Source organism: Salvelinus sp. IW2-2015, linkage group LG27 (genome assembly GCF_002910315.2).
Source record: "Salvelinus sp. IW2-2015 linkage group LG27, ASM291031v2, whole genome shotgun sequence".
In the NCBI taxonomy this organism is placed as follows: domain Eukaryota; kingdom Metazoa; phylum Chordata; class Actinopteri; order Salmoniformes; family Salmonidae; genus Salvelinus; species Salvelinus sp. IW2-2015.
In genome coordinates this window covers 9,458,191-9,470,511 of record NC_036867.1, presented here as the reverse complement: position 1 = coordinate 9,470,511, position 12,321 = coordinate 9,458,191, and the positions used below count along the sequence as shown (strand labels likewise).

At 41.2% G+C, this 12,321-nt stretch overlaps 1 protein-coding gene across 1 annotated transcript in view; it reads left to right on the top strand.

Annotated features, from left to right (window-relative positions):
- Positions 1-2,692: 2,692 nt before the first annotated feature.
- The window catches only part of LOC111953734 (serine/threonine-protein kinase 17A), a 47,574-nt gene continuing 37,945 nt past the window's right edge, over positions 2,693-12,321 (top strand). The window contains exon 1 of the mRNA XM_070435638.1: positions 2,693-3,190. Coding sequence (XP_070291739.1) covers positions 3,012-3,190 — 179 coding nt within the window. The 5' untranslated portion in view covers positions 2,693-3,011. The remainder of the gene's footprint in view (positions 3,191-12,321) is intronic.

Sequence of the window (12,321 nt, the reverse complement as noted above, 5' to 3'; positions counted from 1 at the left end):
ACACAATACCCCATAATGACAACGCGAAAACAGTTTTTTTTCTTCAATTATTTCAAATTAAAAAACAGAAATACCTTATTTACATAAGTATTCAGACCCTTTGCTATGAGACTCGAAATTGAGCTCAGGTGCGTCTAGTTTCCATTGACCATCCTTGAGATGTTTCTACAACTTAATTGGAGTCCACCTGTCGTAAATTCAATTGACTGGACATGATTTGGAAAGGCACACACCTGCTATATAAGGTCCCACAGTTGACAGTGCAAGTCAGAGCAAAAACCAAGCCATGAGGTCGAAGGAATTGTCCGTAGAGCTCTGAGACAGTTTTGTGTCAAGGCACAGATCTGGGGAAGGGTACCAAAATATTTCTGCACAATTGAAGGTTCCCAAGAACACTCCATCATTCTTAAAAGGAAGAAGTTTGGAACAACCAAGACTCTTCCTAGAGCTGGCCACCCGGGAGAAGGGCCTTGGTCAGGGAGGTGGCCAAGAACCCGATGGTCACTCTGACAGCGCTCTAGTTCCTCTGTGGAGATGGGAGAACCTTCCAGAAGGACAACCATCTCAGCAGCACTCCACCAATCAGGCCTTTATGGTAGAGTGGCCAGACGAAAGCCACTCCTCAGTAAAAGGCACATGACAGTCCGCTTGGAGTTTGCCAAAAGGCACCTAAAGGACTCTCAGACCATGAGAAACAAGATTGTCTGGTCTGAGGAAACCAAGATTGAACTCTTTGGCCTGAATGCCTAAGACTCAGGCATACCCATTGGTTATGGAATAGAGAAGGTATAAATAAGGTTTTTAATTTGGCATCAATAACATGGCAGTAATTTTACCTCAAAAACAAATGTGTGAATACCAAATAATGTAATGTAAAACCCACCATAGCAAGTAAGACTAAATACGGTTACATAACCTTGCCTATTAGCTATACTAATGAAGGGAAACAGCAAACAGATCAATGTCTTCCTGCAGTAAAGTAACCACACTGCTTGACTCAAGAGATAAGAGCTAATCAGTCCATCTCTGAAACCTCTCAAAAAGCCAGACCAAAATAATACAGCTAGCTAGGTAGCTACAAGTCAAGTATCAGGCTAACATTACTTAGGCTCCATTACGTAGGCTCCTCACCCACAGACACAAAGAAACCTAACTAATAACGCTTAACTTCACCATCTTAGCTAGCTAGTGAACTAGAAAGATAAACTGTTGGTTTATAAAAGCCAAAGAAAGCTAAACTTTGTATAAACTTCTCATGCATTTAAATGGCTAGACAAATAGACGGCTAATGTAGCCATAGCCAGGCTAATGTTGCTAACCATGAGCTAGCTAGCTAACTAGATAACAGGTATTGTGTACAGTAAATAAACAATTTAGCCAATTTATTTATTACTAAATTTAGCTAACATTAGTTCATCCAGCAATCCTTACCTTTGCCTCTATTCAGCAATCTCGTCTCATCATGGCCCTGATGAGTGACGGGAAGTTTGAGACAGGCATTTGTAGTTATGTGTCATAGCGATATTAGCAGCTAATTAGCATTTCATTTTGGGGGGTAAATACAGGGGACTATATTGATAAAATTCACCTTGCCCAAGAGAGATTTACATGGTTATCAAAACGTCATGCCAGGGTAAGCCTACACCAAACACAGCCCTTATTTGAAGTATGTTTAAAATCCCCTATGGGAAAAATGAATGGTGGAAAAATTATTGGAAACATTGTTTGACCGCAAGGTTTTATGGGTATTCTGACCCATACTGTGGTACGACATACCACTCACCAACAACAAACAGCAAAGTGCAGCATAAGTGCACTACTACTACTATGTGCACTACTACTACTCAGTGCAAGAGGTGTCACTACAGTCCCTGGTTCGAATCCAGGCCCGGCGTCGTCCGGGTTTGGCCAGGGTAAGCCGTCATTGTAAATAAGAATTTGTTCTTAACTGAGTTGCCTAGTTAAATAAAGGTTACATTTACTACTAGTACCACTATTACTATAGTATGTGCACTACTGCACTACTGTCCTTCACCAGAAGAGGGAGAATTTGATTCTCTGCACTCTAATATACACTGCAGATTCTACAAAAGGCATGTTCTGCTATGCAAACCCACTCACTCAGGTGCAAGCCTTTAGTTAAAATAGACAAAAAGACACCATATAATCTATTGTTTTTAATGTGTTGTGGTGGGTGTGTTCTGTAGGGTATTGGAGGGTGGAGGGAACATAACAGTTGTTTCCATTGCAAGATGAACAATAAAGTATTCATTCTATTATACTCTATTTTCTTCTATCATTCTAGTGACTCTCACTGGTTAATGTGCCCAGATTTTACTATGAAAAAATACTATGAAAACTGTACAGGTTCGACAAGGGGAATGTATAGTGACAATCAATTGATTATATTAGTTATTATCTTACTGGGAATTCTCCCTTTCTCATTGAGATAACGGTAGTGCAGTGTTCCCGATTAGTTAGGATATTTAAAGCAAATGTAACTTAATTGAATAAGACTCATGGCACTGCGCCCACTGTAGGCTGATCTTATTTATGTGGAGAGCCTTCCCCCTGCTTGTAGTAAAGTAGCATGCGCCACTCTATTTGGTCTAATTACTTGTCAATCAAGAGTGTTACCATGGTGACAGAGAGCAAAGTATCTGACTGGTAAACTTGTATTCATTCATCCGTTGTTCGTACTGATGAGCGAGCGAAGTTAGAACAGATCGCCCGGTTACAAACATTTAGTGGAGTTGAAAATATTGATACATTGTTACGCCCTTCGACATAATTTAATTGAACATGAAAGTAACAGTTCTCTCATCTGAAATATCCGTGAGGCATGCGGTCTTATTTTATCACTCCTAAGCAGCGAAGTACTGCTATTTTTGTGGTCACTTTGTAGGCAACGTTTACTAGCCATCTATTAGCTAGGGAAGTTTGGTTGCGGTAGCTGTTAGGTTTGTTTGAAAGTGACAGGAGATAACAAGCTGTAAAACCGAATCGACGCGATGATTCCTGAATATAGTCCCCGGACCAGCGAGACAAGAAGCCGTACGCGTTGCCACTATGGTCAGGCAGCCGAACCAAACCAGAACCGATGTGGGCTACTCTCCGAAATCAAAACTCCTATCAAGAATGAACTATTCACTGACCACTACACCATCATTCCGGGCAAAGAACTTGGCAGGTACTATACGTGCTTAATAATTACAGGGGGCCATCTATCCATCCAGCTTGTCAAGTTGTCTGTCTGTGAGTTTGTCTGTCAGCCTGAATAACCTTTTTGCTTACTATGACTGTCTGTTTCCATACTTGTGAATATATAATACAGGAAAATGTTCAATTTCTAGATTAATTCATATTCAAATATCACGGTTTTGGCCTTTAGTAGTGCCACATCTCCATCCCTGCTGTCATTATGTAGACATTTGTCTGCACCACAAGTTCACCTTTAATTGAATTTACATTTAATGAAACGTTGTGGGATGTTGTCCAGCAGTTAAAAGTTGCGACATGTATTTTGAATTGTGCACATAAGTGTAAGTTGATGCAAATCCTTTCAATGGATTCCCCAATGTCGCAGTGCACATGGTTGGAACCAAACAATGATTGGTGCACTCCAATGTTCAACCATGAATACAGGGTCCCAGCTGCCAAATCATGCTTCCATTGTTTGTTGTTGTTTGGTTTGAGAATGCTGAAGTATGCATGGCAGCTATAGTAGTGGGCTTGCATTTTCTCCACAGCAAAGGTCACTCAAGTCCAGTGGTGTAAAGTACTTAAGTAAAAATACTTTAAAGTACTACTTGAGTTTTTTTGGGTATCTGCATTTTACTTTACTATTTATAATTTTGACTACTTTTACTTCACTACATTCCTAAAGAAAGTAATGTACTTTTTACTCCATACATTTTCCCTGACACCCAAAAGTACTTGTTACATTTTGAATGCTTAGTAGTACAGGAAAATGGTCCAATTGACGAACTTATCCCTGGTCATCCTGACTGCCTTTGATCTGGCAGACTCACTAAAGACATATGCTTTGTTTGCAAATGATGTTAGAATGTGCCCCAGGCTATCCTTAAAGAAAAATAATAATACAATTGTTTGTCCGGTTTCTCAATATAAGGAATTTGAAATTATTTATTCTTTTACTTTTGATACTTAAGTATATTTAAAACCAAATACGTTTAGGCTTTTACTCAAGTAGTATTTTACTGTGTGTATTTCACTTTTACTTGAGTCATTTTCTAAGCCATCTTTACTTTTACTCAAGTATGACAGTGTGGTACTTTTTCCACCACTGCTCAAGTCATATCTTTGCTGAGTGTTTGAACTGCGATGTGGGCGGCCACACCTTGTGATGTGCCTGCTAAATCGTAAAATAAGCAGATGGGTTCTGTAATGAAACATGCAAGAGCTTTTTCTCCCTCTGTTTTCAGGCAGTCTTCACTAGGCCTAGTCTTGGGACCACATCATAACAATTACAGTACTAATGAATGCATTTTACAAACACACTATTGGTATTTTTTACTTCATTAAGTATCTACATTTCTCTAAGCATAGGCCTATGACTTGGCAATGGCTCTGTTTCAAATTGCCTTCGGTTGTAGCTGCGACTTAGATGCATCACCCTCCATGTTGTAAAGTTTGATGAAACACATGATAATTACAGCATAGCCTGCATACACTACTGTACCCTTTCCACTCAGCGACGCCAATAAAAATACATCAAGACTTTGTCATTGGCGCTTTGAAACTCCAAACTTCACCACCGAATTAGGGTAAATCCATTTGTATTCAATCACCTTTTGACAGCACCCCCATTTGATTTGAACAAAACCTTCCATACATATTTTTGCCCATTGTAGAAGTGCTCAGAAGTGACGTTTTGGTCCTGAATGACAAAACATTCACGGGAGAGAAATGTTCAAAGTTGACCCATTTTGCATACCCCACCATACCATGAGACATCCATGTCTTCATCACTAGAAAATATAAACAGTTCAGATTCACATTATTTAAAAGTTTCCAAACAGGGTTGTCTAACTACTTTATCATTTCTGGCCATTTTTTTGTTGTTACCTTTAACATCTATCTAAAAACGCATAAACGTAAAAAAAAAATCCATATACAGTGCCTTCAGAAAGTATTCACACTAGAGGTCGACCGATTATGACCTTTCAACGCCGATACCGATTTATTGGAGGACCAAAAAAAGCCGATACCGATTAATCTTCCGATTTTAATTTTTTTTTTTATTATTATTTTTTTTAAATATTTGTAATAATGACAATTACAACAATACTCAATGAACACTTTTATTTTAACTTAATATAATACATAAAATCAATTTAGTCTGAAATAAATAATGAAACATGTCCAATTTGGTTTAAATAATGCAAAAACAGTGTTGGAGAAGAAAGTAAAAGTGCAATATGTGCCATGTAAAAAAGCTAACGTTTAAGTTCCTTGCTCAGAACATGAGAACATATGAAAGCTGGTGGTTTCTTTTAACACGAGTCTTCAATATTCCCAGATAAGAAGTTTTAGGTTGTAGTTATTATAGGACTATTTCTCTCTATACCACTTGTACTTCATAGACCTTTGACTATTGGATGTTCTTATAGGCACTATAGTATTGCCAGCCTAATCTCGGGAGTTGATAGGCTTGAAGTCATAAACAGCGCTGTGCTTCAAGCATTGCGAAAAGCTGCTGGCTAACGGAGGAATGTGCGGTTTGAATGAATGCTTACGAGCCTGCTGCTGCCTACCACCGCTCAGTCAGTCATCTGAAGGGATAGGTTCATTCTATGATTGAAATGACACCCTCCCTGTATTTACGAGCATGTTGTCTCAACTGATGGCAGGCGCAACACAAACTCAGACGATGTGAAATAAGGTTTAAGCTACAACATATGCGATTCTGAAATCAATCTGAGGTTATACGCTTTAATGACTTTTTTTTTTTTTAATGATCAAATATTTTGACAAGCTTTTAAATGAAGACATGGATGTCTCATGGTTTGGTGGGTTATTCCAAATGAATAAACTTTGATCACCTTTAACTCTTGAATGTTTTGTCATTCAGGTCCAAAAAGTCACTTTCTGACCACTTCTTCCCTGGGCAAACGTGTTTGGAAAGTTTTGTTTAAATCAAAGGGATGCTGTCAAAAGGTTATTACATTCAAATGGATTTACCTAATAGCTTTAGTCCATTTTGTTCTTGGAAGCCGTCTCTGCTTTACTGACACAGAAAGAGGGGAGATTCCAGTGTGTTTTTATGAGTGGAATATCTCAGCCTTGTTTATCCACATAGCTCTCTGAACATGCCTGCCACAGTCTTGGGATAGGGACTTTTGCCACTGCACATTCTAAAGAGCACCAGTCAGACTAGGCATTGCAAACACCATACTCAATCACCTGAATGGCACCATGTTCACCCAAGGACAAGTATATTGAACTCCTCTGAGATTTGATTAAGCTGATAAGAAATATGTGAGCTCTCTTCAACGTCATAGCCATTGCCCTTTTTATAGAAGGTATTTGAGCTTTGTATGAGATTCTAACGTTTTAGCGACTATTTAATTAAAGGGACATTCAGAATGTGGCTTTGCATCGCATGACCGGCCGTTGCGTCTGAGATTAGCTAAAGGCACTCACTTCAAAGTGTTTGGCTAAGCCACATACGAGTCAAATCACTGTGCGCACTGCCCAGTGACCAGCTGCTAGGGAAGTAGCCTTCTGGTGACTGGTCATAAGCATCCTTAGTCTAAAGCCCCCAAATACACCCACTATGAACCCTGGTTTCTTAGATTTTAAAAGAAAAAAGGAGTCAATTGCAACGAATATTAGATTAACTGGTTTCAGATCATTTTTAACTGCAAATTGAGGCCTGTTAGGCCTAAAGGTAAACACACGTTTCACATCTCAATCATTGGAACGTCTCTAGCTGACCATGTGTTGCTATGTCCTCACTGTTAATTCGTTTTTTTCCAATGACTATCCATTGTAGACAACCTTTACTCAAACAAAGAATGTAAAATGTCTGTAGGATTGTCTCTTCAGGGTATCTGATTGGCTGCAGATTTATTCAATACATTTTTTTTTTCTTGAGCGGATGGTCTGGTTGCCAGCACATAATTACAAATCATTTGTAGACGACAAATTGACCGAAAGAAGACCAAACTGATATGTTTGACTAAAACATAGTAATTTCAAACCTTGCTTACATTTCTATGCAATCACATGTTTCTCTCTCTTATGCGTGGGAATAATTGGGAACAGATTTCTTACATTAAAATCACTGAGATAATTTTCTGGTGTTTTTAGTCTATGTCCAACAATAAAAAAATAAATATACACTCACATACACACACACACACATTGCATTCGGAAAGTATTTAGACCCCTTCCCATTTTCCACATTTTGTCATGTTACAGCCCTATTTTAAAATGGACGAAAATAATTTTTTCCCTCATCAGTCTAAACACAATACCCAATAATGACAAAGCAAAAACAGGTTTACACATGTTTGGAAATGTATTACAAATAAAAAACATATACCTTTTTTACATAAGTATTCAGACCCTTTGCTATGAGACTCAAAATTGAGCTCAGGTGTATTCTGTTTTCATTGATAATTATTGTTTCTACAACTTGATTGGAGCTCACCTGTGGTAAATTAAATTGATTGGACATGATTTGGAAAGGCACACACCTGTCTATATAAGGTCCCACAGTTGACAGTGCATGTCAGAGAAAAAAACAAGCCATGAGGTTGAAGGAATTGTCTGTAGGGCTCAGAGACAGGATTGTGTCGAGGCACAGATCTGAGGAAGGGTACCAAAACATTTGTGCAGCATTGAAGGTCCCCAAGAACACAGTACTTAATTGGAAGAAGTTTGGAACCCTCAAGACTCTTCCTAGAGCTGGCCGCCCCACCAAACTGAGCAATCGGGGGAGAAGGGCCTTGGTCAGGGAGGTGACCAAGAACCCGATGGTCACTCTGACAGAGCTCCAGAGTTCCTCTGTGGAGATGGGAGAACCTTCCAGAAGGACCACCATCTCAGCAGCACTCCACCAATCAGATCTTTATGGTAGAGTGACCAGATGGAAGCCACTCCTCAGTAAAAGACACATGGCAGCCTGCTTGGAGTTTGCCAAAAGGCACCTAAAGACTCTCAGACCATGAGAAACAAGATTCTCTGGTCAGATGAAACCAAGATTGAACTCTTTGGCCTAAATGCCAAGCGCCATGTCTGGAGGAAACCTAGCACCATCCCTACTGTAGCAGCATCATGCTGTGGGGATGTTTTTGAGCAGCAGGGACAGGGAGACTAGTCAGGATTGAGGGAAAGATGAACGAAGCAAGAGATCCTTGATGAAAACCTACTCCAGAGCGCTCAGGACCTCATCAGACTGGGGCGAAGGTTCACCTTCCAACAGGACAACGACTCTAAGCACACAGCCAAGACAACGCAGGAGTGGCTTCGGGACAAGTCTCTGAATGTCCTTGAGTGGCCCAGCCAAAGCCCGGACTTGAACCCGATCGGACATCTCTGGAGAGACCTGGAAATAGCTGTGCAGCGACGCTCCCCATCCAACCTGACAGAGCTTGAGAGGATCTGCAGAGAAGAATGGGAGAAACTCCCCAAATACAGGTGTGCCAAGCTTGTAGCGTCATACCCAAGAAGACTTGAGGCTGTGATCTCTGCCAAAGGTGCTTCAACAAAATACTGAGTAAAGGATTTCAGTTTGTTCACATATTTCACATTTGCAAAAATTTCAAAAATCCTGTTTTTGCTTTGTCATTATGGGGTATTGTATTCAATTTTTTTGAATAAGGCTGTAATGTAACAAAATGTGGAAAAAGACAGGGTCTGAATACTTTCCGAATGCACCGTATATTATTTTGCTCAGAAAACTTGGGGGGCCAAATAAAATGACCCGTGGGCCGCCGGTTGGGGAACCCTGACATAAGGCATGGATGTCATGGAGTTAGCTGGGGTTGCATGACGGTTAACAATTTGTTAGATTTGGCAGTGTCTTTGCTTTACTAGTGGTATTAGGACCATTATACTTTTACCAGGGACATTAAATTACCATCGCTGTCTGTCTGTATGCCTCAATTGAGGCTCTAGCCTGAGCCTGGTTTAGATGTAATCTGTTTGTTTGAGTTGGCCTTGTATCAAATTCCTGTAAATAATGTGATTAATGAAGTTATCTGGCTGTAATGCTGAAGTAAGCACTTGACTAATAACCCTACTAAGCTGTCCAAATTCCAGATTTGTCATGTAATTTTGTTATTTTTTTATTTTTTTTTAGTACGCCAACCGCCATGAGATTATGAACCTGTAAATTCAGCCTGGAACTAGATTTGAGTTGTGCACATGGCACCTGTGTTTTAGTGTTTTCTGCATGTTGCTACAAAGTTACTGTATTTTACCATCACTGAGTGTAGCGCTTTCAATGCAGTTACAGAGGTAGAGAAATATACAGAGGCCTGTGTTTTTTGCATACTGACGATAAAGCATGAAAGACGAAAGCTCTGAGAACATTCTGTCTGTATCCCTCTGTACTGTGCACAGTGGTGTGAAGTGCGATCCCCGCGGTCCTGTGATTTTCATACTCTTGCATGTAGATAATTGCAGGGCCTAGCGGTGGCCGACCCAGCCCTAAAGAATTCCACAGGCCTCCTGCTCTGGGGGGAAACTCCCTGTCCGCATGGATCAACACCAGAACCAAGGCTTAGCCTATGTGTGAGTCATCAAAACTAACCCCATTAGCTGTAATGGACCTGGCCATGTAAAAAAAGAGACCCCGTGTCATTTTGGAAGAATGTCCTTTTCTACTTACGAGCTCATTGTCGAGCGTTGAGCTCGGCTGCCGTTTTCAACGTGGTATTGAAATAGCTCAGTTGTGTCTCAGGTTCCAATGAATTTACTGGACAAATGCACTACACGGCCAAAAGTATGTGGACGCTGCTAAGATTTCTAAAGCACTTTCTACATCAGCCGATGTCACAAAGTGCTGTACAGAAACCCAGCCTAAAACCCCAAACAGCAAGCATTGCAGATGTAGAAGCACGGTGGCTAGGAAAAACTCCCTAGAAAGGCCAGAACCTAGGAAGAAACCTAGAGAGGAACCAGGCTCTGAGGGGTGGCCAGTCCTCCTCTGGCTATGCCGGGTGGAGATTATTTATAACAGAACATGGCCAAGATGTTGAAACGTTCATAGATGACCAGCAGGGTCAGATGATGATGATGATGATAATAATAATAATAATAATCAGTGGTTGTAGAGGGTGCAACAGGTCAGCACCTCAGGAGTAAATGTCAGTTGGCTTTTCATAGCCGTTCATTCAGAGTTAGAGAGTTAGAACTTAAATTCACACAGGACACTGGATGAGACATGAGAAATACTCCAGATATAACAGACTGACTCTAGCCCCCCGACACAAACTATTGCAGCATATATATTGGAGGCTGAGACAGGAGGTTTCGGGCGACACTGTGGCCCTGTCCGACGATACCCCCGGACAGGGCCAAACAGGCAGGAATTAACCCCACCCAATTTGCCAAAGCACAGCACCCACACCACTAGAGGGATATCTTCAACCACCAACTTACTACTCTGAGACAAGGCCAAGTATAGCCCATGAAGATCTCCCCCATGGCACGAACCCGAGGGGTGCGCCAACCCGGACAGGAAGATCATGTCAGTGACTCAACCCACTCAAGTGACGCACCCCTCCTAGGGACYGCATGGAAGAGCACCAGTAAGCCAGTGTCTCAGCCCCCGTAATAGGGTTAGAGGCAGAGAAACCCAGTGGAGAGAGGGGAACCGGGCCAGGCAGAGACGGCAGGAGCGGTTCTTTGCTCCAGTGCCTTTCCGTTCACCTTCACACCCCTGGGCCAGACTACACTCAATCATAGGACCTACTGAAGAGATGAGTCTTCAATAAAGACTTAAAGGTTGAGACCGAGTCTGCGTCTCTCACATGGATAGGCAGATCATTCCATAAAAATGGAGCTCTATAGGAGAAAGCCCTGCCTCCAGCTGTTTGCTTAGAAATTCTAGGGACAGTAAGGAGGCTTGCGTCTTGTGACCGTAGCGTATTTGTAGGTAGGTACGGCAGGACCAAAGCGGAAAGATGGGTAGAAGCAAGCCCATGTAATGCTCTGTAGGTTAGCAGTAAAACCTTGAAATCAGCCCTAGCCTTAACAGGAAGCCAGTGTAGAGAGGCTAGCACTGGAGTAATATGATCACATTTTTGGGATTCTAGCAGCCGTGTTTAGCACTAACTGAAGTTTACTTAGTGGTTTATCCGAGTAGCCAGAAAGTAGAGCATTGTCTAAGTAGTCTAATCTAGACGTGACAAAAGCATGGATTAACTTTTCTGCATCATTTTTTGACAAAGTTTCTGATTTTTGCAATGTTACTAAGATGGAAAAAAGCTTTCCTTGAAATATTCTTGATATGTTCGTCAAAAGAGATCAGGGTCCAGAGTAACGCAGAGGTCCTTCAGTTTTATTTGAGATGACTGTACAACCATTAAGATTAATTGTCAGATCCAACAGATCCAACTTTGTTTCTTGGGACCTAGAACTAGCATCTCTGTTTTGTCTGAGTTTAAAAGTAAAAAATTTGCCGCCATCCACTTCCTTATGTCTGAAACACAGGCTTCCAGGGAGGGCAATTTTGGAGCTTCACCATGTTTCATCGAAATGTACAGCTATGTATCGTCCGCATAGCAGTGAAAGTTAACATGTTTCCGAATGACATCACCAAGAGGTAAAATATATAGTGAAAACAATTGTGGTCTTAAAACGGAACCTTGAGGAACACCAAAATTGAGTTGATTTGTCAGAAGTCAAACCATCCACAGAGACAAACTGATATCTTTCTGACAGATAAGGTCTAAACCAGGCCCCCTTAGCTGCTATAACAGCCTCCACTCTTCTGGGAAGGCTTTCCACTAGATGTTGGAACATTGCTGCGAGGACTAGCTTCCATTCAGCCATAAGAGCATTAGTGAGGTCGGGCACTGATATTGAACGATTACATGCTGGCTAGACCGGGAATGCGCATGCGACATCGCAAGTTGATTTTGTACATCCACACCAGACACGATCCAGACACGCAGGTTGAAATAGCTAAATCACCCATGTGGGTATATGCTCCTAAAAACCAATGAGGAGATGGGAGAGGCGGGACTTTTTTTATCCCCTGGCTACGCATACGCTTGTGAACAGTGTAGATGAAATAACATGTACAATTGAAGTCGGAAGTTTACATACCCCTTAGCCAAATAC